At 53.0% G+C, this 27,315-nt stretch overlaps 4 protein-coding genes across 4 annotated transcripts; 2 read left to right on the forward strand and 2 right to left on the reverse strand.

Annotated features, from left to right (window-relative positions):
- Positions 1–3,754: 3,754 nt before the first annotated feature.
- Positions 3,755–6,454, forward strand: NCLIV_040080 (conserved hypothetical protein; the record flags this gene model as incomplete). The annotated part of the gene is made up of 1 exon (XM_003880917.1): positions 3,755–6,454. One exon carries the CDS (start codon positions 3,755–3,757, stop codon positions 6,452–6,454), a length of 2,700 nt encoding a protein of 899 aa, XP_003880966.1.
- A 1,345-nt stretch (positions 6,455–7,799) lies between these two features.
- NCLIV_040090 (conserved hypothetical protein) lies at positions 7,800–13,462 on the reverse strand (the record flags this gene model as incomplete). Its single annotated transcript, XM_003880918.1, has 10 exons — positions 7,800–7,882; positions 8,473–8,595; positions 9,320–9,388; positions 9,994–10,057; positions 10,435–10,508; positions 10,932–11,016; positions 11,169–11,428; positions 11,954–12,043; positions 12,425–12,504; positions 12,888–13,462. 10 exons carry the CDS (start codon positions 13,460–13,462, stop codon positions 7,800–7,802), a joined length of 1,503 nt encoding a protein of 500 aa, XP_003880967.1.
- A 2,191-nt stretch (positions 13,463–15,653) lies between these two features.
- NCLIV_040100 (loc549482 protein, related) lies at positions 15,654–17,671 on the reverse strand (the record flags this gene model as incomplete). Its single annotated transcript, XM_003880919.1, has 4 exons — positions 15,654–15,755; positions 16,148–16,310; positions 16,648–16,704; positions 17,271–17,671. 4 exons carry the CDS (start codon positions 17,669–17,671, stop codon positions 15,654–15,656), a joined length of 723 nt encoding a protein of 240 aa, XP_003880968.1.
- Positions 17,672–19,933: 2,262 nt separating this feature from the next.
- Positions 19,934–26,789, forward strand: NCLIV_040110 (uncharacterized protein; the record flags this gene model as incomplete). Its single annotated transcript, XM_003880920.1, has 6 exons — positions 19,934–20,573; positions 22,085–22,351; positions 22,801–22,869; positions 23,295–23,465; positions 23,923–24,114; positions 24,922–26,789. 6 exons carry the CDS (start codon positions 19,934–19,936, stop codon positions 26,787–26,789), a joined length of 3,207 nt encoding a protein of 1,068 aa, XP_003880969.1.
- Between the last annotated feature and the right edge of the window lie 526 nt (positions 26,790–27,315).

A 27,315-nucleotide genomic window follows, 5' to 3' on the forward strand; every position in this document is an offset into this window, starting at 1 on the left:
ACGAGAGAGCTGCCAGAACAACAGGGTAAGCGAACGCGGCACGTAAAAGAGGCGAGCAAACGGCTCAAAGGACGCCACAAATTGGCAAAAGCCCAGGATGGCAAGAACTGGAGCCGAAGACGACACACACCGCATTCTGGAAGATTCTCGCTTTTCGGTGTATCCCCCTCTTTACGGCAGCGCTTTCGGTCAGCGAACCAGTCGAGTAGAAAAGAGGGAGAAAAGGTGCGACGACGCCGATCGCTACGGACGTGTCTTTGCGAAAGAAAGACATGTTAAGTTGGCCCACTTTCTTGGCGTTTTTTACCAGTAGGTTCGTGTACAAGGCCAATCCGCCTCCGATTTCCTCTCTTCGTGCTGTTCTCGAGGTGGTGTATCCTTTATAGAGGTTGGGGGTCTCACGACTGATGGAGAGCCCGTCGGATAGGTTCAAGAGCGCTGCGCAACTCAAGCATAAAAGACACTATCAAGACTTACTTTCCATGGCTTCGGGGGTTTCTCACTCTGGCACACTGGTAGCTCGACTTCGTAGCGACAGCTTTCGCGCTGTGGTTCTTTTATCTGGCTGTCTCGCGTCACCAGACGTGGGGAGTTCCCCGGAATCGACGATGGCTGACTCCACTCGTTCCGGAAGGAAGTACCCTGCTTTATACGATGGAGCATTGCACGCGTCCGAAGTGGGACTCCTCCTTAACGTCCACGAATGAGATAAAGAACCGCTAGTCAGCATGAACACGTTTTGTTCTTTATGATCATACTCACTTGGAAAAACTAACCACGCCCGCGCTCCTGGAACCAGAGGACAATGTCAGCCTCGTCAGTTTTGTCTGCCTTCAAGATTTCCCATCCGGCGAAGGGGGCGTGGGGGGTTTCAAATATACGCTGTTGCCCACTATACTTAATGCACCTTACTTGATGTTCATGAAAGGCACAATAAATTTAGGTCCGGTGAACAAAGGCATTCAAGATCTATGTCACTGCAAGCGGATAACACGGTCGTCTGGTGTGTTCTGGTCGTTGTCGCGCTGTAGTTACACCACAATCCAGTATGACAATCTGTGAACAAGATTACCGCAGTGAAGTTTCCGGTTTTCCCTTGTTGCAGTTGGCGTGCATGCCGTTGCGAGAAAGGCATCGGCCGGTACGAGGTGGTCGTAGTCGATACCGAATCAATGGCAACACAGCAACGGCACAGGGAGTCGTCCCATGTCATGCTGCGGGACTGCTCCAAGTTTCGTCACAAATGGGCGGTAACTTTGGGTGGATCGCAGCATGCTGGGCTCGATCAGCACCGTACATACTTTGAGCAGGACCAAGGGCTTCAAAAAGACCTCGGTGGAACGTGTGCGAAGTCGGGCACAGGATACGAATTGGGGGCTCAGAGCAGCTGCTGCAAAGCCAGCGTCTGCAAAGGCGCGGGGCGAGCCATAGATTGCAGCAGATACACTGTATACTTGAAACATATAGTGAAGGTCAGCAGAAACTAGAGTTATCATAAGGCGGCCCACTAACCTGTCTTCCCATCTTTGTGGGCACTCAGTCGACGAGTCAGCAGGAAGGCAAAAACGCAGCACCAACAGAAAAGCTTTGGTGTTGGGTAGCGTTTTAGTGTCGTCAGCACCTAGCAATTTACGTAGCCAGAACCTCCTCTTTTTTTAGCTTCAGACTCGAACACCTCAACTTGCCTTCGAAAGCGGATCAGTCAAGGACACTGGTACAGACGCGTGCGCAACATCGATTCTCTCGCGGCAGCCGCAACAGTGACAGGGGACGGTTCGCCTGTTACATGTAGTGACCTCATTGATGCTTGCGCTCTAAAACAGTGCCCATTTTCATAGGGGGATGAGGCAGCTCCTCAATTAGAACATTACGGTAGAGCAGTTCCTTGAAGGGATGCTACACCACTTTGAAAACACCGTGCGACGCTTCTTTTTTAATTTATTCCGCTGCAAGAACCACTGGATTTCAACAGGCAACTCCATCGTTTTGCTTGCTTGCGTGTCGTTCTCTGAATGTGCGGTGCTGAACTGCGGGTAAAATCTCGGAGCGATTCCTGCTTCGTTCACACCTGTACAGGCGGAGACCAGACAGATGTTTCTCCAGTCAGCTTTGCGTGCGGAGTACCCGCTCATATTTCCCTCGCGTCTGAAAACTCTTGGAACATTCTATTTTCAGTAATTCATAGAGGTACGGCTACTAGTGAAAGTGACTGGCATCTTGCGGTGTGTACCGCCTGTCGGTCGACCTTGTCCGTTGCATAGCCAGGACTCGCTGCCGTCCGTGAAGACAAAAGACGATCCTCTATCAGCGTACTTGCTTTCATCTGCCAAATCCAGTTCCTCTCTAGAAGAGACCAAGTCTATTAAGAATATTCCATTACAGCCCCGCTAAAAATCTGCTTTTTTAAAAAATTCATATACAACTCGTGGTCCCTCTCCTGCCTCGCAGCCGCTTGATACCGATCTGCATGCGGTGACCAGCGAGACGCGTCCTGTTTGTGCTAAACCCCGAACAATTTACGGAAGCAGCAGAGACCCCAATGCTCCAGAATGTGTATTTTCCACCTCTTAATAACACGTCCTCACCCTTTTTTCGGACCTGCGGTCATGCTGGTGACGCCTCGTTTTCCTCTGTGTGCCTGAGCACCGGAACTCTGCCCGTGCCGGGTGTCTCCAGTTGGCCCGACTACCACCCGAGTCTGCCGAAAAACCCGATTGTTCGTCCCGCAGTTTCTCCCTTTTCCACTTCCTCTCGTGTGCCCCTGGAGATCTCTTTTACAAACGGGGCGGTTTTTTCTGGCTTGCCTGTCTTGATCTGTAGGCCGAGGCTTTTTCAGTTTCCGGTAGCATTGGCCGCATGGGCTTGGTGAAGTGTGACCGTGGACGCTGGACTTTCTCCGCTTCTTGCTGCCGGAGAGAAAACAGCAAACAAAGTTGGGGTGGCTCATCGTCCAGACGGGCGGATCGTCGCCAGTCTGCCCGGTGGTTTCTTCGTCCAACTCTCTCCCTTTCTTCCGCCGCTCTTTTTCGGCCCGCCTGTTCAATCTCAAGACGCGAGACAACGCAGGATAATCGAACCCCTTATTTTATTAAGAAAATCAGGCTTCCTTCCTTCGAGGGCATCCACACGCATGCTTGCTCTGTCCGTTTCATCTGGCGACTCTTTGGAAGAATTCTCGTTTTATGCGTTCCGCAAGTGCCTGTCCAATCTCTGGCGCTGCAGTAGTTTGCGAGCAAAATTCGTGTGCTTGTCGAGGCCAAGGTAACTGCGGACTTTTGTGCAGAACAACTCTTCGTAGAAGCAGGGCGCGGATGCGCCGCTGCGGCTGAACTGGCTACGCCGTTTAGGGATGTCTGAAAGGTACAGCCCAGGGACAGGATTTGCACGACGCTTGACAGAAGGTTTCGTCTCCGCCTCTCTCATTGCCTTTCTACAGCGGCCAGGCCCAGCGGTTTTCTGTCGACCGACGGTGAATCTTGCGCATGCAAAACAGTGAAGAAGCATAAAACGCATGCAGCTGCATCTCCGCCTTTCGTCCCTTCCACCCTCCGTGGCGTCTCCGTCTCAACCGTGAAGGTCGTCTCGCTTTCCTCCCGTCTACGTTAGCGAGACAGGGTTCTGATCCGGCGCTGCCTTCCCTCTGTCTGTCGTTTTCCAGCAGTCTTGCCTGGCAGTGCTGTCCCCCTTGTGTCAGCCCTGCACTGGTCACTTCTCCCAGTCCTCGAGAAGCGCGTGTCTCTACAGCTTTCGTAGAATGGCGGGAGATCGGTGCCGAAGTCGAGACCGCGCTCTTGGGACAGAGAGCCTTTCTGTCTCGGAACTGAGCGCCAATACACCTCTAGGTTTGCCCTGTGCACCCTCGAAGCCGCCCCGCTTCGCGCTGCCGAGCGGTCATAAACCCTCGTCAGTTCCTGCATGCGGACAGTTTGCTCGCTCTGCCGCCTCGGAAGCTTCCGTGCTAGCCACCAAGGAGGCGTGCGCAGACGACTCTTTCTGGCGTCCCCTTGAAACGCCGGACGAGGCTGCGCCTTTGCGATGTGGATCGTCTGACCACACATGTCGCTGCGAAGCATGCCCGTCTTTCGTCCACAAGGCGAGTCTGTGTGCAGAGGGGGGACAATCTATCGAGGGGCGGCAGACATCTGCTCTCAATTCTCCAGAGTTCACCCCGCCGTCTGCCTCTCCGTCGTCGAGTATGTGTTCTGTGGACGACGTCACGAAAGTTGATTCTCTCGTTTCTGAGAAACGCGGAGCGTTCCAGAGTGTCTCGACCGCTGCCTCTTGCGATCGCCTCCGCCACCTCGACTCCTCAGTCTTTCACCAGCTGTCATCCAAGGTTCCTGATTCAGAAATCAACGACGTGATCCCCTCGGAGTGCCCTGACTTCGGCGCAACGGGCTCTGGTACTGGGAGCGAACCACCATCTTCGTGCATTCCTGGTGTACGCACACCTGCCGCTCGGGGTACTGAGAGAAGTGCAGCAGTCGCCTCCACGAACGCGGAAGACGGCGGCTTCGAGGGTCTCGGAGAAAAACAAGGTGTTTTGCAAACGGACACGAACGGTTTTTCTCGAAGCGGGGGAAGCCTGCGCCGTTGTACCTCCAAAAATTGTGGGAAAGAACACGGACCACAGGAACCCACGGATACCCCGGGGAGCTCGAGCGCCTCTCAGCGTCTTTTCCAGCTTGTCGAGAAACAAGAGGCGAGACAAAGCGAAATAGCTCTGTCTTCCTCTCCCTCTTGCAGAGCCGCCTCTCTAGTCGATGGCCGTGACAACGAGGGGGAAACGGCAAGCAACTCGCCGACACGCGTGGTTGTGGGTTCGACCTCGACGGCGCCTTCCCCAAGCAGCCGTAGCTCTTGGCAAAATGCCTCTTCGTGTTCTGAAGAAGGAAGGAAGATGCTCACGTCTTCTGCTTCCTCGACACCCCCGTCCCGTGACAGAAGGATCGTCTTCGTGTATGCTCTGCTGTTTCTCGATGTGATCATCATCGGCAGCACGTCGGCTCAGCACTCGTTCAATCCGGCCTCTCTCATTGACAAAGTTCTGATGACGCACGCGTCCTTCCCCTCTGCCGCTCCCAGCCACGTGGAAGGCGACGCCGGGGACCTGCCTTACCACCGCCTTCTTCCTCACTCTGTGAAGAGAGAACTAGGCCTGTCGTGCGTGTGTGGATGGGCTGCGCTCGTCGTTCTGGGCATTCTCACGCTCCTCTTCTCCACGAGCTCCATGCCTCTGCCTCTTCACGCTTCTGCTTATAGACGGAGACAGCCGACCGAAGGCGCAGACGGCGCGGCCGGCGGTCGAGGGACGCCTGAGTCCGTCGACAGGAGAGGAGGCCCCAAGAAGAGTGGCCAAAAAGCGCGACAGAGCGACGAGACTGAAGAGCGCAGAAACAAGGGGAAGAAAACTGGAGACCGCGGAGACAAGCTCGCAGGAAAAGGCACCGAGAGGAGGGGCGAGGCGGGAGTCGCGGCGGCGGTTGAGATGAAGTTCAAAGAGTACGAGGAAGTCGTTTTGTCTCAGTATGGTGAGGCCACGTTGACGCAAGTGAAGATGCGCACCTTTTTCATTGCGCTGGCCACGCTCCTGGTGTTCTTCATCATGAACTTCATTCTCCAGATCAACGTTCAGTGCCACCGAACGAAGCACCAGCTCGGCCGCCTGCATGCGCTGGCAGCCGAGGCAGCCGAAAACTCGGGGCAGGTCCCAGACGTTCGCGGAGCGCGCGAAACAGGCGACCGGGTACCTGCGGCTCCGCTCGACAACGATCTGCATGCGCTGGATTCTGTGACTCTCGTGAAGGCGCCCTCGCTTCCTGGCGAAGCACGCAGCGCAACGGCGCACTGGCCTGCAGAAAAAGGGACAGAGACTCCCAAGCACTTCCTCTCGTCTCAGGGGGAAGCGCACATCCGCCTCGCCTCCCTCGCCGCCTCTCTGGTGTCAGCGGCCCTCGTCGCCCAGGACGACATCGGCGATAACTCGGGCACGGCTTCGCCGCTGTCGTTTGAGGCTCCGGCTTCGGCGGCACCTGCAGGGATGCAAGTGGAAAGGGAGGAGGGGGAAATGCATGCAGAAGAACGCAGACAGGCGCCACGCAGAGGAGCGGCCGAGAAAGGCGAGAGACCCTACACCGAGGCGTCCCTTGCTTCTTCTCCCTCCGCGGAGGTGAACCAGCGGCCAGGCCTGGAGACGGCGTCGACGCGTCCGTCCACTGCAGACGACGCAGGAGACTCCGATCTGCAAGAAGCGCCCCGATCGCCTTCCTACGTGTACTACCGGGATTTCTGGTTCTGGCACCGACTGGTCGCCAACTGCCTCCGAGATGCCGAGCTGCATATGTCCGTCGCGTGGATTGCCATGCACGTGGCAGGAATCGTCTTTTGCGTGCGCGTCACGCGAGACGTCACAGATGCTCTCAAGGCCGCTGTCGACGCATTTCGTCTCTTTTGAAGGGGAAACGCGAGACTGGCAACGACACAGGAACCCCTTGAAAAAGAACTCGAACTCAAGTGAAACCAGGGACACACTACATCTTGAGGGCAGAAGTGTGCACACGCGTTTGCAGGCAAATGGCATCTCTTCAGCATAGTCGGCCGCTCAACCGGAAGAGTGAAGCAGCACGGAAGATGAAGCTGTTTGTATCAGCGGCCTCGCCTCACGTGTCCCCTTTCTGTAAATCCTGTTATCTATTAAGGTGTATATATCTAGCATCTCTCTACATATTCATGTATTTCTATTAATATCTGTCTACACCAATGTAGCTCTATCCAACTCCATATATCGCAGCTATCTATCTCTGTCTTTATCATCTTTTCCTCCGGTGCGCTCATTAGATCGTTATTTTCCTTGCTCGATCCTCTCGCTCTTTAACACGGGTGTAGATGCGCATCTTTGTATTCACATGCTTGTATGTGGACACCAAGCAATGCGAGAGCCCAACACGTTGGTGTAGGAAAAGACGCGTCGCGGCGGAGACAGAAGGACCAGGCTCGGTAGCTGTTGGCTGTTTCCCCCTCTCCCTGGAGTGTTTGCGTTTCTGCTTTCCGACACAGTTGGTACTGGAACCGTAAAAAGATGTCCACTTTATCTGCAAAAAGCACGAAAGGCAAAACTGTTTCGTGCTGGACAGGGAGCTCGACGTACACCGCGAGCTAGGCTAAGGGTGCGGGCTCGTCAGACTTACAAACAGCCCGTGAGAGCGGAGGCCAAACGTTAACCAGATGCACGAGAAGAGATAGGCACAGACCTCCCCACTGGACACAAATATATATATATATATATATATGTAAATATTCTTGTATAAGTTTCGTGTGTTGGGGTACACGTCATCGCCACAGGGGACTTGCTAAGACAATTTTTTGACCTGCGTAGCGTGTCGGGAAAGGGTGGATCGAAGGAGTTCCCCGAAAGGGGTGACGACCCTCGCGGCGAGGCGAGCGTGTGTGCAGACTGCAGAACGGCCTTCGAAAGGTGTTGGCGAAAAATGTAGATTTAGAAAAGGGAAAGCGAGCGCTCGAGGTAGAGTGGGGAGCGGCCCCAGACAAGGACGAGCAAAAAAGGAACAAAAGAAACACGGCGACGCTGTGACAGCGTGAACTGCGAAGGAAGACGGGAAGCGGAGCAGTCTGTAGGAAGGCCAGCAGCCGTTTCGACGCCGCAGAAGACACAAACTATCACCTTGATTAGGGCAAGAAAAAGGCACTGTGGAACTGACGAAGAAGAGGAAAGCAGGCAGGAAACTGCACACAGAGAAGGTATAAAGCAAGGCCCACGCACGTCTCGATCGGCCATCGTTTTAGTCTTCTTCATCCGAGTCATCATCCCAGCAGTCGTCTTCGTCCTCCTCTCCCATCTCGATGTACTCCTTGAACGTTCGGCCTGACGAGCGCAGGAGGCCGCAGATCGACGAGAAAGCAAGCGTCTGTCGCTCTGAGCCCTGTCTTCTCTCCGTCGTTTTGCCTTTTATCTCTCTCCCTTCTTCTCTTTCTTTTGCCTTTTGTCTCTCTCCCCTCTTCTCTTTCTTTTGCCTTTTGCCTCTCTCCCTTTTTCTCTTTCTTTTCTTCTTGCGGTCCCTTTCGCTGCAGCCTGCGTTTCCCCATTTCCTTCGCGCTCCACTCGCCACTCTCGTGCCAATTGCCCCGCCATCGTCCTCCACCCTTCGACTCCGTCCCCTGCGACGTCCGACGTCTTTTCCACTCTCGTGCACTCTTCGACAAATGTCTCGCGGTCATCGAGAGTAAATGGGTCAAGCAATCTCTCCGCTTCCATAAAACCAGATGTCCTCCCTATGCCATACTTTTTCATATGTATATGTGGATATGTCGATAGATGTCGAAGGAGATAGAAGATAGAGTTGGAGATAGAGATAGAAGTTGCCACCGGCAGCATCACCTGCTGTTTTGGTTCCTAGGCAAGGTTCACCACGTGAAAGTGCACGTCTTGAACACGCAGTCGCGTCAGTGTCTCACCTTCGTCATCTTTAAGAAGAAAATCAGCCCCGCCGCCACCTTCCTTTCTGGGCTTCTGAGCCCAGGAGACCCAGGGTCCGTCTCCGTGCGTTCCACAGAGCGCCATGAAGGGAGTACGGCCAGCTGAAGCGACACACGGAAGAGAGCCGATTCCAAAGAGTATGGAGTGTTTTCGCTCTCTCAGGTACACAGTTTTCGGATTCGCCAGAAGACTGCGCGCAGGGACCGGAAAGAGAGAGAGAGTGCCGCAGAGAGCGAGAGAGGCAGAGAAGCAAAGGCAATATCCCGCCCACAAAAGCGAGGCGGAAGCGAGACGAAGAGGGAAAGAGTGCGAGGCGACACACGTGCGGAGAGGAGAAAGGAAACGAGGAAAGGACCAGGGGAAAGGTGAATTTCCGTCACTCAGGCCAGGAGAAAGGAAACGAGGAAAGGACCAGGGGAAAGGTGAATTTCCGTCACTCAGGCCAGGAGAAAGGAAGCGAGGAAAGGACCAGGGGAAAGGTGAATTTCCGTCACTCAGGCCAGGAGAAAGGAAACGAGGAAAGGACCAGGGGAAAGGTGAATTTCCGTCACTCAGGCCAGGAGAAAGGAAACGAGGAAAGGACCAGGGGAAAGGTGAATTTCCGTCACTCAGGCCAGGAGAAAGGAAACGAGGAAAGGACCAGGGGAAAGGTGAATTTCCGTCACTCAGGCCAGGAGAAAGGAAACGAGGAAAGGACCAGGGGAAAGGTGAATTTCCGTCACTCAGGCCCCCAGGGCAGAAGGCACGATGTGGCGTCGATCCGCCAGGGATACAGGCGAGACGAGACAGAGCAGCCAGAAGGAAGGAGCACTGACTTTTACTTACTTTTATCCTTGACATTCAAATCTGCGCCTGCGTTGACGAGGAGAATCAGAGCTGCTTGTGCCGCATCGCCTGCACACGACAAAGCAGAAAAAGCCGACTCAACGCGAGCGTTGTGCCTCCCTTCGAGACTCTGTGTCAGGGTGGAAACGTGGGGGCGTGCGCTCTCTCGACAGCTCGTGCAATCACTCTTGAAATCTTCCTCGGATCACGCACGCGTCCTGGTCCCCGTGACCATCTCACGTGGCGGTTCGAACGCCTTGAATTACACCGTACACGCCTGCCTCGCCCTTTGAGAGTGGACAGCACGGAACGTTTTCTCTTGTGAATTCGCAAGGAACTGCGTTCTCAGCGACGGCTGAGCAGATCGACGGATCCACGCGGAGCCACTGCAAGTAACTGGAGTTGGATAAGGCTACAACCACGTACGTTTTGCCTGCGTGTCCACGCAAGAGCTTATGAACAGAACGAGTGGGGAGAGCGACAGGTAGGAACAGACACAGCTGCTCAGAGACCCAAAAACAGCGTCGCTAGGGCAAAAACGAACACTCGAGGAACAGTCCATTCCAACGATGTGCCGCGTGCGGCTGCGGCGCTCCGCTGTGCATAGAACTTCTCCTCAACAAGATTGTCCGCTTGCTTGCACAGGCAGCTGGCAACGCCCGGAAGAAAATTACCGGATGGGGCGTCCTCGACGATGAAGTGCGCCGGGGTTTGACCGTGGTTGTTCGGCGTGTTGACCTAACGAACATTTGCCGCAGAAGCAGAAACCCTCGCGTGACGCACCTCGCCCCCCCTGATAGGCAGCAGTGCTCCAGAGGCCAAGGGGCGGAGGCGTGGGAAGATCTCCGTGCTTTCAGATGCAGCGGTAAAACAGCTGGAACGCGCAGACAAAAACACCGCATGTACACGCGGTAAAAACGCGTCAAAAACACAGCACGTCAAGTCCAACAAATGAGAATGTCGGTCTTTGAAGACTCAAACGTGGCGCAGTTCTCGAAAACTGAAAATTTTTACCGATGGAACGAGAATCGCTGGCAGACACCCTGAAAGCGACAACTGGGGATGAGAGACCCGCGAAGGCTCAGCAACGGCCCGCGGCCATGCGCGGAACTCACAAAGTTCTTCACGAGGGGATAGCTGAGGAGCAAATTCAGCGTCAAGAGTGTGTCTTTGTCCGACTGCGTGAGTGCTGAAAAAACAGACGAAAACGGAAGACAAGCATCGCATCACACCTTAGAGCAGGGAGAATGGCAGGCTAGGCACAGAAACGAGAGAGCGAAAAGAACGAACACGAGAGAACGAAGGAGAGGAAGAAAGGAAGAAAACTCGCCATACAGGACGCGTAGAGAGAGAGTGTCACTGGCATCCGCATTCCACAGTGTAAACGCAGAGAGGCCGTGAAACGGAGTCAACAAGAAACAAGGAATTCCACATGCAAATCCGCGGCCAGCTTTCGGACCTATTCACACACACTTCAACGCGTTCATGGCGTGCCTCGCCGAAAGGCATTGTCTGTTGCTGTCTGAAACAGATTTTGTGTCAGAAAGCTGCTGGTGATGCTCTGCGGTGGAAGCACACCGTAAAGCCCTCGGCTCAGTGCCTGACGCCCTACCTTTCAACACGGAACCGCCAATGATCGCCAAACACTCCTGGTTTTTCTTCTCGTCTTCGTCAGACGATGAAGTCGGGTTCGTTCCCTGGAGACGAAGACACAAAACGCAGCGAGAAAAAACGAACTTCCGAGACTGGGAGCAGAAGGCGGATGAGTGTCGGTGTGCCTCTCCCCTTCCGCGCTTTCCGAACGGTTTTCGCGCTTGAACAAAGCAGCTGCGCGCGTGTCTCTTCTTACGTCTTCGTCCTCTCGCTTTCTGTCTTCGTCCGCGTCCTCATCGGCGCCTGCGTCCTTGCCTGCTCTGAAATTTCTTGGCTTTCCGGCGTCTTCTGTGTCTTCTTCGTCTTCTTCATCTTCTTCGTCGGACAGAGTGCCGAGATTGACTTCAAAGTGAACCAGGTGAAGCAGTGTGTTTCCTTCGTCGTCGCGCAGTTCGAGAGGCGACGCCGGAGTCGAGGCACCGGACGAAGCGGCCGGTGTAGGGAAATGCTGCGACGCTAGAGAACGCAGGGAAGATCCAACAGAGGTTCCGACTGAGGCCTCTCCGTGGTGCTCAAAGAAACGGAGACAGCAGAAACACGGAAACACTCCGCTTCCCGGCGCAGACTCGCAACCTGTCGATCTCGACGGAGTGCTTTAAACTCTCCATTTCCTCGTGTGCGGACCCTCGAAGAGGAATCCCGCAGGGTGTACTTCGAACAGGTAAATGCCACGGTCGCGCCTGTCTTCTGGCCAAAACAACTGGTAGTGTGGAAGACGCCATGCATGCAAAGCGACACTCCAACGTGGACCAACGCCGAGGCTCCCCGTCCCTTCATACACGCTTCTGAAGCCAAGAATCCATCACTGCAGAATCATGCACTAACCGTCCAGCTCTCTCTCTCTCTAAATATATATACTTCTTATAGCTTCACAGATATATATATATATATATGCGAGACGTGATAGACCGCTGTGTATCTGAGCCAGGCGAATGTGAGGGAGACAAAGACATATGAGGCATCAGAGAGTTTCAGCTTTACCGATCCAGGCGAGTTTCTGGCGATCATTCTCCTCCACGCACAGAAAGGGGTAAGGCATGTCGTTGTAAAACTCGAGTCGCTCGTAGAGGCCTGAGGGCAGCGGGAAAAGAGAGGCAGCAACGCGTCGACACACCGCCCGGTGTACGTACAGAAAGGAAGCGGGCACGGAACAACCAACGAATCTTCTTTTGCTTCTCTAAAGCGCGTCCTCAAAACAAGGTGCCTCAGGGAAGGCATGATTGCGAATCCAGTTGTGTGCAAGTGCATATGTTTGCGTGTCCGTGTTTATGTCTCTAAGTAGATGTTCGTATATGTGTGTGTGTATCCCGGAAGGCACTGCGGCCAATCGTGATACGTAGTTGCATTCTTGAAGGGGCAAACAGGCGTCGGTCCAGACGTATGCAGGCTCCGGCAATTCGACTCAACGAGAGGCAAAGCTGCAAAAGGGCCAACGCGGGAGAAACGATTTACCTGATGGGTCCGCAGAAAATTCCTTGACCATCTCGTCGTACGAGCCTTCGCCGTAGAAGAGGCGTTCGGTTGCGGAATAGCTGGAAACGCAGACAATGTTGGAAAGCGGCGCATGCAGAAAGAAAGCAGATGAGGTGGACAGGATTCGACGCGAAGCGAGAGAGGCGAGACGGGAAAGACAAAACGGCTCACGAAGGGGAAGGATAAGACGAGGTGAGCGCGAGGCTTTCAAACAACAAGTGTACAACAGGTGTATCGGTGCGGGTTCCCCAGGAATGCTTGCGACTCAGAGAGGGAGAAACGGGCCGTCTTGGCGAAGCGTGCGAAGAGCCGACGAGACTGAGGCACGCAGAGGTCCGAAACGTTCAGAGTGCTGAATAACCAGAGGCGCGAGGAAACAGCAGGCTTTTCAGGCGATTTTGCCCCTCGTCACGAAAGAACAAAGTCGAGAGCTTTAGCTTACCAGTTGCGCAAGAGCCACGCTTTCGCTGTTTCCAGGGTTTCCAGTTTCTCCTTCAACTTGGCGGCGTTTTTCTCCTTTTCTGGGGACTCGTCGAGGTGATCCTCCAACCGGCTTTTCACCTGCGCCATCTCCATTTCGAGCAGGGACAGCGGCGTCCGATTGGAGCTATTTTTTGCTCGTAGAACTCCAAAGCGATTCATGTGTCTCTCGCCGTTTCCACACGCGGCCGATGTCCCGCAGTCCGCACTCTCGGGCTCTTGCTCCTTCCCCTTAGTCAAAGACAGAAGCCTCTGAAGCGCCTCCACGCTCCCCGCTGCGGCGGCATAGTGCGCCACAGTGTTGCCTGTCTTCGGCTCGGTTTCTTCCAGTTCTCCATAGGGCGCGCTCGACTTCTCTAGGGCGGCTGTAGACATCGCCTTTTCTGCCGAAGCATTTGCGTCCCGTGCCTCGCGCGCAGAAGAAATCTGGGCCGCGAGCACGTCCGTTCGCGCGAGGAACTCTGCCCATCGTTTCGACGCTGCGAGGGCGATAAGGCGAGGAGAGACAGACCCACCGGCCGCAGGCGAGGTTGCCATCTCCTATAGAAAGTCAAGGGAAAAAGAGGAGAAAAAGCTTAAAGGAGAAGGATGCGAGTGTGCACAGTGCGCGCCTGCGGAGTCAGGGGAACTCTCCCACTGGCCGGTCCTGCGGGCAACCGTGGAGGCGTCAAGGCTTGGGCTGGAGCCTGAGACGTTTGTCGACGCTTTCCGTGAAGTCAGGAATGTCGCAGCGAACGTACACGCATAAGGGGAGAACTGCGGATGCTGGAGTGGTCCGAGACTTTCCGAACAGCGGTGCCTGCGCCGGAGAGCTTTCTAGGCACGTGAGGAAAACACGCCACGCCTGTATCTCGGAACAGCTCCAGAGAGAAGGAAGGCAACAGAGAAGATAGGAAGAGGGACAACGAACATGAAAACCCTCAAGAACGCGCGGAGGTTGCGACTCACTGCTGTCGTTCCGCAACAGAGGCTTCAGACACTGGTTTCTTTTCTCAAATGCCGGCACGCTTCTTCCAAAAGAAGGCGTACATGACGCCTGGCTCTCCGCGTACGGGGAATTGAGCTAAAAGGGTTTTCGTACACACGTTTTCTTTCGCGAGAAACTACTTTGAGGTACGTGTGGAGCAACACGAATTTCCCCGGGGTTGCATGTCCGGAATCGCTAGAGGCGTGCCTCTTACGTGTGTCGCGAATCTCGAGTCTAAATTCACAAGTTCAAGGGTGTGCGCGATGAAGAGTCTTTCCGAAAATGTGGATGTCAGGTCGGGTTTTTTCCTGCGAGTCGAGGTATTCTGGCGTCCTATACGCATGTAGCGTTCTGGGTTGCATGCATGCGAGGTAACAGTCAAATTTAAAAGCTTGAGAAAAGCCGCAAACGTCACGCTCAAGTCTCTCGACAGAGCGCTCCCGTGGGCCCTGCGTCACCTCGAAGATTCGCGGCATGAGCATGTGCACGTGCTTTCCGCAAGCCTGTTCAAGATAACTGAAAATACGGAGTCAAATACAGGACCGAGCTTAAGGGGCAAGGGACACAAATGCGTTGACTTGAAAGAACAGTTTGCAGCTAAGCAACGCGGTTACACCCTGAGGTAGCCCCGTCCCTTGTGTCTTGCTGGAGATTCGCGATTCACGAGAATCGCCTTGCTCGCTCACATTTCGGGCGTGTATCACCGCGTAGGCGCGCGGTGTTCATTCAATGGTTTTGTACCGGTTCAACCAGGAGGTAATTTGTTCCAAGGTTTTTGTGTTGCCTGCCATACACCTCATGCACGCATGGAGAAAGGGGCCAAGAGTGACTGCAGCTACTTCTTGACTGTGAATGCTGGGGTATGCGTACCAGCTGTCAACGCGTCTTGTGGAAAAACTGTTGATCAACGCAGTGAAGGGCGGTTCGTTATGTTTTCGTGCTGGAACGTCGCTCCACCCCCCCCCCCAACCCCCCCGTGCCGAGACGTCCCTGACCCTTCGCCTCTACCAATTCATGCCCCCGTGTTCATCCTAGTCCAGATGTCAACATGCATTGGAGTAAGACACAGTGGTGCATATGACCCTAAAGTAAACTTTGCGGTTTTGCCTTTCTCAAACAATCCGTGTTCTGCCATTTTGAAGAGGGTTGAGGGGATCACCTGAGCATGATGGTTTTGGGCAGATGACTAGGATGCTTAGGCGGACATACAAATCACCTCGCCTATGTCTAGGATTTTTGTGTTCCAGCGACTGTCGGTAAGTAGACCTTCGTGCCAAAGGGCGACTTTGGTTTTCGGCAGCGGATTTTTTTGGAAAAGTCGGGTCGCGAAATTTAGCCTTTCCTAGGATCACTACCGATGCTTCCACGGCACGAAGATCTTTTCGCTGAACTCTAATTTTCGAAAGTGAGGTAAGGAGCAAAGGCTGCCGCCAGTAACTACGCCGAGCTGGTGTCAATGAAGAGCGTAGGCGCGTTTCGTGGCTCTTGGGAGAGAGCATCTCACCGGTCGGTAGAGCGACGAAATGAGTTTCAATAACATTGACGGATTCGTTTCGACAAGACTACCTGGACAGGGCCGAGCACACGGCGGGGCCTGCGAGGCCTCCTAAAGCCCCGGCCACGCCTGTGTACGAAGATGAAACGGGTCAATGCACCCACGATATCCGTGCTCCCCGACAGTCCTGCAGACCTCTTGGGGATGACCATTTTCTTTTAAAATGGAAGAAGGGCGTTCATTGAAGAAACACAAAGACAACTGATTCATTTCCTAGCTGACTGACGGGAACAATGGACCTGCGTGTAACCAACAAGCGGAACAGACCCTCCGAAAGGATCTCTCTGCAGGTTATCCAAGTTTGTGACCTGTGCAAACGAGAACAAACAGGGGAAAGTGTTCTTTCTCATCTGTTGCTTCCTGCATTCACGCTGTATCTGAACTGACTCAGATCGATGCCCGAGCTACATGCTGTGTTTCTGTTTAACTCTTAAGATCAAACAAGTGGAAAGGACTGCCCAAAGTGTGGTGCAACGATTTCTCTTGTTGGAGCTTCTCGTACAATGGCAGTCTGCTACGTGGATATATACGGCCATCAACCGTGGGTTTTGATCTGGTTGTTCTGCTAACAACCACACGGTTATTATTGCGCCTTTTTGATGCGGAGAGTACCACAACATCACCGTAGATGACCGGGAGTTCAATACGTCGAACTCTGCACGAATGAGCCGAGATTGGCGCCCCCCCCCCCCCCGCGTACCTCTCGACTCAACTCCATAAAGTCCTCAGCCATCTCCTTTCCAATTTGAGAAAGTGTGTCTGCCGATCTGTTGGGCTTCTCCATGGCTTGCTTGTGTTTGCTCCACGGATGGTTGCAATTACAAACCCACGGAGAGTCGAACTTGTTGCACGAGCAGGAAGTTCTACCGAGGCAAGCATCGATGCACACACACACACACACACACAAGCGCCCGCTGTGTGCACTAAGAACTTACAGATCCGCCGGATCTCAGACAAATCCAACCCCAAGGAGCGGAACTCGTGGGCCACTCCAGCGTGACCCCAAGAGCGTCCCGTAGCGTGCGTGTGCCGAGATGCCTTGACTGAAAAGTCCTCTTGATTCTGGATGAAATCAGTTTATCTCATCAGGCAACTAAATTCGCTAGACGTTCAAACCTGTGGAGATAGCTGTACAACCGTCGGTCTTGAGAGACAGAGCGCAGCCACGACATGGGCGAGGCTCTCGTTCGACGCACTCACCGTGTGCACTTGAAGGAAAGTGGATCGTGCTCGACGTGCTTGTGCTTGCACCTGCACCTGTTCGCAAGACAAGACGGCTGTCGGCGCGAGTGTCCGTACACCCTGGCCGGTTGAAAACCCATCGCCATCGCCACGGCTCCACCAGAGACGGAAAATGTGCAAACGCACCGAATTCACCGCCCACGGCCACTGCGGTCAGGTAACCCCATCAAGTGTGACACATTCATGAACCAATCCGCAGCAGAACATGGGGCGTAAGCAAAGGAAAACGACAGAACGGGCGAGAGGGTCATCCAGAGTTATCGGCGGCATTTGTTTCTTTCCTGGTGCCAACAACAGATATTTCTTCACTCGTCAATCTGATTACCTACGAACAGGAGGTTCTCAGTTGTGTTTACAGGATCAGGATGCAAAACTGCAAGGCAAAGACAGATTCTGCTCGCAGCCGCTACAGCCATTCCTGGTTCTCGTCTAAAGACAGGTATGCACGGAGGATTTGCCTGCAACAGTACGCTTCCCTTTCCTTTGTGCCTGCAAGGTCATGAACGTGTTGTCGCGGTAAGAGCTCCGATCTAGTCTCAGCCAGCTGGCGTGCGTCATCCACTACTCAGGCTACCACCTACCTTAAGATCCACGCACCCTCTGCAACAATGTAGAAGAAATCGCGGCATTTGCACTTGCCGTTTGTGCACCCAAACGTCGCGGGACCATCGACACTTAGACTCTTGGATAGCCCCTTTGTGTGTTCTTTCAAACGGTGGCCACACAGACACCGACATTCTTCACGAATGACAATGCATGTTTTGTCACATGCTTCACAGATCCAACGACCTTTAAGCGTCAGCGGTGGCAGTGGGAAAGCTAGACGGCAACCCGACTTTCCCCCGCTGTTCTTTTTGTTGAACGCATCTTGCTGGCAACCGTCGTCGCTCCCACGGCACTCGGTCGTGCTTGACCATGATGCAGGGGTTGTTGTTTCGGCGCAGCAGCCAACCGAAGTGTCAGGCGGAGCTCTTTTTTCCATTGGCGCTACTTAAGATTCACGGGATCGCGAAAGTTGCGCCAGCAGTCTGAGGCAAACTCTATGGCTGGCCTAACCTATAATCGTTTCATGTAGCAGGCGAGCAGCACGTCCCCACTGCCCCCCGCCCTCTGGCCATTTGTCAGGCACAAGATTTCGGGACGAAGCGATGAAAGCCTGGAACTTCTTCCCCATAAGCCTCCTGTTGTATTGTGTATGCTCCGCAGATACTCGAGAAAGTGTAATAGAGCCCTCCTAATAATCGAAGGAAAAGTTTTCCGGGCAAACGAACCGACCATCAGCTTGTGAAGCTGCAGGACACGCGCCTACGCTTTGGATCGTTGTTCAAAACACTACTAGACACACTACCAGGACAAACTACGGTCGGACCGAAAAAGATCAGGAAAGGCAGAGAAATGGCGGCTTCTTGTGTAGCACCATTGGATCTGTACAACGTGTAACACTCCGTGTGTGATAGGTGAAGAATTTTAAGGTTCATGAAGACTGGCACGGGAGCGCACGGAGGGCCCATGGCCCTCTAAAAGCGGGCGGCAGTTCCGTGTACGTTGGAAAAACTCATTCGACTAGCTTTCAGAAATAACACACATTAAAACCAGTGTTTTTCGGGATAAGCAATCGCATACTTTTGCGAAGGTGATGCTTTCCCGAACGGTAGAAAGATGTGCGATCGCTCACAGACACGCGCACACATGGGCACAGGACGCTTTGAATCACAGCCTGGCTGCTAGCAACTTTCGCACCTACCGCGTCGAACAATTGTGAAGATTTTTGCCGCGATAAAAATGTGAAAAAACCTATCCCGTTTTGCGTCTTGGGAAAAGTTGACTGCCGCAGATTCACGTGGGGCGGCAAGAGTCTCTCAAGCTGCATGTTCTCGAAGCGGGGTGAAAGCCTTGACCCTCGATGCGGCAGGCGGTTCGCATGTGTCATAATACTGAGTTCGGGCAGCCGCTAGAGGCCGGAATGCGTTGAACCTGGCCGGGACTGTGCTAAAACATGTACAGGATATTTCTGCATGCATGTCATCTTCATTTTAGCTGTTTCAAAGCTCAGAGAAGCCAAATTGAAGCTCCTGTTTTTTTTTGTGTGTGAAGTCGCAGGAATCCTACAAGCGCGGTCACTTACGGCAACCAGGGACGCGCAGAACAAAGTGTTCTTGTCTGAGGAAGCCACAGTCAAACAAAAAGGCACGCAACACACAGTGTCGCCTCAGTTTGGAGTCGTTGGCTTAATCTGCTGAAGTCGTGTCACACATGGTTACAGCACTAGCCTTATTCGTATAGACACGGTCACGGTACCTATATGGCTCGGGGTCATCCAGTTTCAAGATCCTCGACTTCGCGACAGGAGGGACGAGAGTCGCAGCAATAACTGCCGGCCGGGTGGTCAGGGCTTGTCGATCAAGCCCCTGGCTGAGACTGAAAAGGTCGCACTCAGATTGCTACGGAGACGTCAACGGTTGTGTACACCAAACTTGCCGTGGCCACGTATGCCAATGGATCGGGAACTGGTGTGTTGCCGGCAACCACAGTGACGAAGTTGCTGCAACACACTCGGGCTTCATTACCCGTAAATCTTGTGGGACAGGCTCCCAAGTTTTAGATGCGCAATTTTGTTTGTAAGCGGCCTGGCAATAGTCGCAGAAGGCGGCGAAGTGGTGTCAGCACCCGCCTGAGCCGCGATGAGGCAATCAACCATCGGAGGCAAGTTTCGATCCCTTGGAGACACCGAACGCTGTCTGGGATGTACGCCGGTGCTACAAGAATTTGCCCGTATGTGGGCGATCGACCATGCTGGTGATGAAGCGGCTTTTCAGGCTTTCTGCGCTATCCTGTGGAAAGCCACAGCTGCAGGAACCTGTGGCGTCTTGCCCACCACTGCTGCTCGTTCGCCGAATCGCCACATAGAGGGCCGTTTTTATTTTGACAGGATTTATTGGCAGAAGCTTAGTGGCAAGAACGGAAAATCTGCGGTGAGAGGAAACTGCCTTCCCCTTCTTATCATCTGGAACAGAAGTCGATTTGTTCTTAATTACCTCCTCGGGGTGCTCTCCCGACTGTCTCGGTGGTGGCCAATCAGCATTGGCTCGACTGTCGATAGCTATCGGCTTTCCAAAATCCCGAGAGGTACTGCGTATCTCCAGCCTGCTCGCAACTATGTCCTTTTCTGTTCCTTCACGTTAATCGTTTAAAGAAGCGGAGAAGCCTTTTACGGGCAGGCGTCAATTTTCACTTCTCGGCGAAAATGGGAACGGGCCGCGTCCCTGTAGGCGGCTTCGAGGGAGCGGAAGCCAGTGTGAAGAGTCCCTCTACCCTGCGGACACTATGTGTCACTTTTCTGGTTGGCCTAGCCGTCACGCTAGGACAGCCATTCCTTTTGTTCTCAGGAGCAGCTTTGGCCAGTCCTTCGGGTGATGGGTTGGGCGACAGCCGTTATGCTGGTCAACCGAACTCCTCCGGGAACACCCTCGTAGATATAGCCAAGCATGAAACCGACACCTTCGCTAAGGAGAGGCCTGACGCAGCAGAGAGAGCCATGACAACTGCAGATACAGCCTTTAACCAAACAGGAGGGGCGGATGCTGCGGGGGCGACCGCGGCTCAGAATAAGCCTTCTCCTTCGAAGACTCCTTCTGAGCAAGAGACGGACAACCTTCTTGCCCTTGACACCGACCGCGAATATAATTCTCCCGCTCCGAACGTCGTGAGGGGAGGCATCGAGTTTGACCAACAGCCAAAAGAAAGCTCTCAGGTGCAGGTACCCCAGACGCAGTCGAAGCCGGATGATATAACGCCAGACCGAGCAAGGATACAGATACTGGCAAGCAACTTGGAAGAGCTCAGGTCGATGCTGGAAGACCCTGCGCTAGAGTTGGCCGTCAACGGTAGGTGAATATTTCTACGATTGCTTTGCAGAGTTGCTTAAAATGGCCGTGCCAGCACCTCACATCTAAAAGTCCTCCCCTGCACAAAACTTGCCTGGCGACTAGAGCTGTACCTTGCGGACTTGAAATGCCGATGTGCAGGCCTTCTGGGATCACTGCCTCCTTGCAAGAATGAAGCTTCTGTACGAACATCCATTTCCTCCTTCGGTTCTCTAGAATCGTGGTCGGCCTCCCAGACGCGTGAAGCCCCCCCAGCTCCATCAGATCCCGGTGCGGAATCCGATGGTGCCAGGGACAAACAGACGCTTTCTGGTGCCACAATAGAGATGCAAGAAATGTGTAGTAATCTTGCTTTTCTGTCTCTATCTTTGGCGGGATCAACTATCCCCGTTGATAAAGAACCTCTCGAAGAAACCAGGACGAGGCTCACCATGAAGCTGAGGAACGTAGCTGGTACAGCGTTGGATTTTGGTCAGCTCGGCAGGCACCAGATTGCTTCGGGTTTAGGGGTTTCCGTGGAAACAAGAGACCCCGAAAAGCTGAGCTCTGCATCGGTGGAAGATGGTCGCACCTTGGCATCTCCAACCGAACCAGAAGTTGGTGTTGCCCTACGATTAGCGGGGCGAAGTTTGCCGGCGACGCCGTACATTGCTGGTCTTATTGCAACGTCAAACCCTTTCCGTAAGTGCTGGGACTTGTGGTGCCCCACTGGAGCTCAGATATGTCACGGAGTTCAGTTGCACACCGGTCAGGCAGTGAGATTGACGTGGCATTCAATTTGGTACACAGGTCAGTGCCAAGCCCCGCTATCGGGAAAGGGCACTACGCGCGCGCTGTATGGGTTTGACTCAGGTCGATTGTCCGAGGGACTGCCACACATGCCGCTGTTCATGTTCTTCGTCCCCTGTCTGTGAACGGTACTGCAGTGTTTGCGCATATGCTGGCGCTAGCAGCAGCTTACCTTGGATATGATAAGTACTTCGGTGATGGCACAGCAGAATTGCTGCCTTTCTACGGGATTGGTACACTCCTTTCGACGCTGTCACCGCTGGATACGCCACGGCTCTTAGATAGGATGGCAGCGGCCGACCGAGTGCCACCAAAGCGGTCCCTGCTGTCACGGGTCTCTGGAAGAAAAAGGGCGTCAGACACAACTGCCCTGGACCGCAGCGGATGGGACCGAAAGAGGAAGTCACGGCTTCCTCGGGGAAGTCATCGCCTCATCCTAGATATACTGGATAGGCACCTGGAAGCTTTAACGACATGTAAGTGATACGGGAGCTACAGACGAAAAAGCAAGGCGCAGGGAACGCCTCTCGCCAACGTGTATATGGGTATGGCGCGTCCCATGCCACAGCAAAGAAAAGGCTTGCAGGACAAGGACATAGACACCACATGGATCCTGTTTTCTGGAGTTTCGCTCCTATTCGGTGACTCATGGTGACACCAGGAACCATTCGTTCCCCTTTTCACACCTCAGGGGTGCATGCTGCTTGCGTGTGCCTTTGTAGACGTTCAACAGCAGATCGAAGTCCTCCGGCTAGCAGGGGTTCCGTTGGAAGCGTCAGTACCGATGGCCGACAACCTAAACAGGCTCCACGTGACTCGCTGCCGGTCGAGAAATAACGCGATGACAATTCCCTGTACTTGGCAGGACACCATCCTCTTCGAAGAACTATCCACGGACTCCAATACAGGTTTAAGAGACGAGGAGCAGATGGTGATGCGTGCCAAAGTTCACAAGCTTGAGAATGCTTTCAATACGGTGACGGGACTAGGTGAGGGGGCAGCGTCAGCTGCGTACGGTACTCCTTGCCCACTGATTGCACACTCCCATTGAGAAGCAAGGCAAAATAACAACTTACGGCCCCTGTTAGTGGTGGGTGTGTGGTCTACACGAGTGCGAACGTTGGCCTTGTGCATGTCAGTTGTAGGGGTATCCAACAAGCATCGGACAATTCCCCGAAAGAATTACGTTGAGCCGCAGTGGTGAGTTTGTCTGCTCGAGTGTGCTCTGTTGTGATAATATTCAGGCGTGCTTGAAGCAAGGCGTGACAAAAACAGTGAGATTCCGCTAAATGCGAGAACTTGGGGAGTGGGTAGTTAGACATTTTTATCATGGTAGTCGGTTCGGCAGCGCTTTGTTAGTTTCCAATATCCAGAATAAAGCACGCAACACCACGGGTTTCACAACGGTGTTAGCGACTGTCGGGTTCCATGTACACAGGCTTCCTACCCGCTGGTTCTGCGGCTGACACATTAGCTCGGCTTTATTCAGATTACCGACTTGGCACAGGTAAGAGTATCTCTGGAGGACAGCTATTCCCGGCAGAAGAAATGTGACCCTGTGGTGTCCGTTGCGCTGGCATTGCTATATCTAGTTTCACCGGATCATTTGTGTTTGCAGCAATGAACAACTGGTACTTCTATGACGCCTCCGACTTCAACCAAATGTGGGCGCGGTTTCAGAAAGGCAAGTCCGCTACTTCCAAGGATCTCTGTTATCGCCACACCCTTCCAGGAGAAAGAGTTGGTCGACCAGGAGCTTGTCTCCAGTGCCGTTAGTGCAGGATCCCAACAGCTGAGCTGGGGATGGTGATGGGTGTAATTTTACCTGGCGAAGTGAAAACGCGTTGACGTTGAGGGACTAGTGTTTTCGCTTCGAGGTGGCAAGTTAGAAGAAGGAGCAATGTGTGTTTGCGTGTGTCTTGTACTCTGCAGGGGGGACGAAGGTATTGAAACACTACGGGCTGTCGAACCTGATGGACCTTGCCAAGTCGCGTCAAGAAGGAAGAAACGTGTCCTGGGACCCAGCAGAAATCAGCCGTAAACTGGTTGAATTCCATCATTATAAGAATGCTCTTCTTGTCCGACTGTACATCATGGCTCTCAGTAAGTGTGTAATGCACGAACGTCAGTGACGGGGAAGAAGACGCGTCATCTTTACTGCTCCTATCTTAGTGTTTGTTCTACCTATTCGTACAGATGGAATGACAACGATTTTATTAATTTTGCATGTAACCACATAGTGATATGACCATTCGATCTCGAGAGGGAGCGAAGACATGCACCCATTGTATCAATCGAAGAGTTAATCACCCTGGGCAGCCGGCCTTCCATCTCCGGTCGCCTCCAAAGTGCCGGTGGTGTTGCTTGATTCCCTTCCTGCTATGCAAAATTGATCGCCTGTTGCACGACATTCTGAAGGGCGAGAAAAACGGACAGCGAGATGAAGTGGAAGAAAGAAAACTGCATCTGGAAACATGACGAAAGGACAACAGTCATTCTATTTTTTTAAACGCCTAATCTGCTGGAGGGTGTGAATACTTGCGTCTTGATTGCCTCGCAGTTCCACAAAATACTCAACACGGAGAACGAGACCTATCTCCGGTCGACTTCGTCCGAGAGGTTTTCGCTGCAGAAGGAGGCCATGTCATGTCGACTGCTCGCCTCAAGCCTTTGTTATCTGACGACCTGGTCGTTCTCGGCGTTCCACAGGGGTTCTCGTTCTTGTGGCTCTTTGAATTTCTCCTCGAAGAAGGTAAGTGAGGGAGCCTAAGCCAGGAACTCAGATATACAGGCGTGAACCAACTCTTTTTTCCGCCTATGATGTGAGGCTGTTGTCTGCCTCGTCTTCTGTTGGTGCCTTCCTGCTCACTGATACAGATTCACCAAACGCACTGGTGGCAAAACGTCGAGCCTTGAAACGGAATCCCAATTGGACAAGGATGCTTTACTCCCACAGTCGATCGATCCCAATGCTTTTCCGCCAATTCTATAAGGCAGTGAAAACTGGAGTCTTTGCTGCAGCGAGAAGGCGGACACTCGAGAGAACTAAAGATTGTAAGTATGCCATATCCGACCATAGCCAATAGCAACAGCTAGTTTGCTGCCCAGAAGGGCTTGCCGGTGACTTTTAGAAATCGCAGAGGTTGTGTGATAAGACACACAGCGGCCTCGTTGTAACACAGACCAGGCAAATATCTGAGGTGACATTACCGTGGGAGGTTCTGTATTTAGATGTATGCTGACGATATCTGACTCAAAAAACAATGCGTAAGAGCAGGAGTTTATGAACACAGACAGCGCCATCATTCAGGAAAGAGCTGGTGTCAAGGTAGACAAGCGGACAATGCTGTGGCCGGGGATTTCTATCCTGCCAGCTTCTTTGCTTCCTAGGCGACCTCTCTAATACCCTACAATGCTTGTCCTACTGCATTATCCGATTGCCTTGAGGGGCTAAACTGTACAAATTGACATTGCCGAGCTCTTTAAGAAACCATTAGCAGTCGCAAAAGGGCGTAATGTTCATGATGTCTCTGTAGCGCTTGTCGTATTCTGACTTCAGTGCTCACTCGTCATTTGCCAGACGGATGGCAAGACATTGTGGTTAATGCTTTCACCTTCACGGCCCACAGTGCTGCACTCATGCAAGTGGTGAACTACCACTCGCTGTTCCGCGACCGGACACTCGGCGATCTCCAAAAGGCTTCCTATCTCGCCGCTCCTCCATCTTTTTCCATTGAGAGACAAAGTGTCGTGGAGAGGTGCGATAAGCAAATTTACGAATGGTCACGTGTGGGTTTTTCGCCTGACGTTCTCGAGGCCGATTTGCACAACGAAACATTCAAGGGCAGGTGGAAAAATCTACGACTCGAAACGATGCCCACGCCGGATACTTACCAATGGTGGAGACGCCTCCATAGAATTATTGTCGACTCTCTCGAAAAGTATCAAGTTCACGAAAGACATCTAAAGGACATGAATGACAACTTGTATACGCTGGTAGAGGATACACTTCAAAAGCTGAAAGAAGCGAATGCTGCGGACAACACCATCTTCTTTGGACGCATTGCGAGACAGACCCGCGAATCTGCGCCTCAAAAGATGTGGCGAGGTATAAAAGCGTTCTTCCTTGGCCTTGTCCGCGACGTACCAGGCTCGGATCATGCCGTTTGGTTTGGTGTCAGCTTCAATTTCTCTCAGATTTTCCAGATTCTTCGCAGGATGAAAGAGATCGCGATTCATACAGCAAGAAACCAAGACTCAGCCATCTTGCTGGACGAGGCCTTTGTGGAGTTGGTACAGGAGACAGTAGCAGTCCGGGCACAAACGTATAGACGCCAGCACCCTACAACCCTTCGAAACATCGGGGTGATCGGGTTGCGACCGGACTACGCCAATTTGGACGCTGAGCAGAGATCCACGGAATATCAGCTGTCAATGTGTGCAGATCACTGTGTCTCACTCTGGCAACAGGTCCTCGGGTTCATATATCCGTATGTGCTCAATTCATCTCTTCTGGTTGACTATGAAAAGTCATTTGGGAGAGACCACGCGATAAAAAAACTAGATGACCACAGCTACGTTAACTCCCTACGCTACATTTTGACAAGTGATGCTGCTCTTAACTTTTTCGAGCATAATACCCCTCAAGAAACCCGGAAGGCTATTGTGGCACTCAAGAATGGACAAGCGTTCATGTACGCAAACATGATGCGATTTGCAGGAGTTGCCTACCAGCAACTTAATATGCCGTATCTGGCAGGTTCGATTCAAAGGCAAGCGCCCTTCATGGGCCAGATGGTCAAGGACTGGGTGCTCAAGAGAAGCAGATCTCGGAAGCTCGCTATACTCAGCGCGCTTTCTCTTGGGCTAATATTTGTGTACACGCTACTATCTGCGTTAGATATAGCTCAGTACCTCACTGATTCGGGCATGAAGGCCGTGGAAGACTGCACCTGGAACTCTATCATGCAGGAAATGGCGTGCGTGGCAGTGGCAGGAAGTGGAGTTGTGGTGGCTCCACTGTTTGCTGCCATATCGGATGTCTTCAAGGTGGGCCTGTATTCCGGAATCGGGTCGACGCTCGTCAGCGCTTCAGTCATTGGTAATGCATACATGATCATTCGTTCTGAAAGCAGGACGATTCTGAGGACTGAAATGGCAATCAAAAGCATGGCTCTGAAACTCTGGAAACAAGTGCGCAGGTTCTTTTCCTGGGCGACCAGATTCACGAAACGTCGTAAGGCCATTCTCAGCACCATGATGGCTCGAGCAACAGCTCTTGCCAAAAAGAATAAACGGCGCGGCCAAAGTGGTATAACCATGACGAGATCGGGCGATTCTGTCGTGGATACCCTTCTTGAGGAGACGTCTCCAGCAGCGACTGAGGGAGCACAAACATTGACGGCAGCTGTGCCATCGCAGTTCTGAGGTGCACTTGACAGCTATCTGATTTATTTTATCCTGTACTGTGTCCTCCCGTGGAGCAGCAAATATGACAGTGTACTTCATTTTCCACGTTCAGGAAGGTGCGCGCGGCGGGCGAAACTGCAATGCACCTCGCCTGGCCCAACAGCAGTGTGTTGAAGTATCTGTAGTCTCTTGCGGAGGAAGAGTTCAGCGGCCAATGACCTATCGAGGAGAGGCAAATTTCGTGTTTAAAACGACCTAGATGATGCTTCTCTCCACAAGGACACCTGTTAGGGAGAATTTTGCACGGAATATGGCGTTGGCGAACCCACGAATTTCTTAGTCACAGGCTCTTTCTCCCAGCACCTGAATTCAAGACTTTGCAGAAAGCTGTGTCTTGACAAAAAACCACTGTTTATTCTTTCATTGGGTGACAACTCCGGCAGCACAGCAGAGCTGCCGCTACCTTTTCGGCCCTGTGTAACAGATACGGCCGACAGGTGCAGTGTTAAGGCCCGCTAAACTCGTACTGGCTTTGGTTGGACAC

The sequence above is a fragment of the Neospora caninum genome, chromosome IX (genome assembly GCF_000208865.1).
Source record: "Neospora caninum Liverpool complete genome, chromosome IX".
Classification (NCBI taxonomy): Eukaryota; Apicomplexa; class Conoidasida; order Eucoccidiorida; family Sarcocystidae; genus Neospora; species Neospora caninum.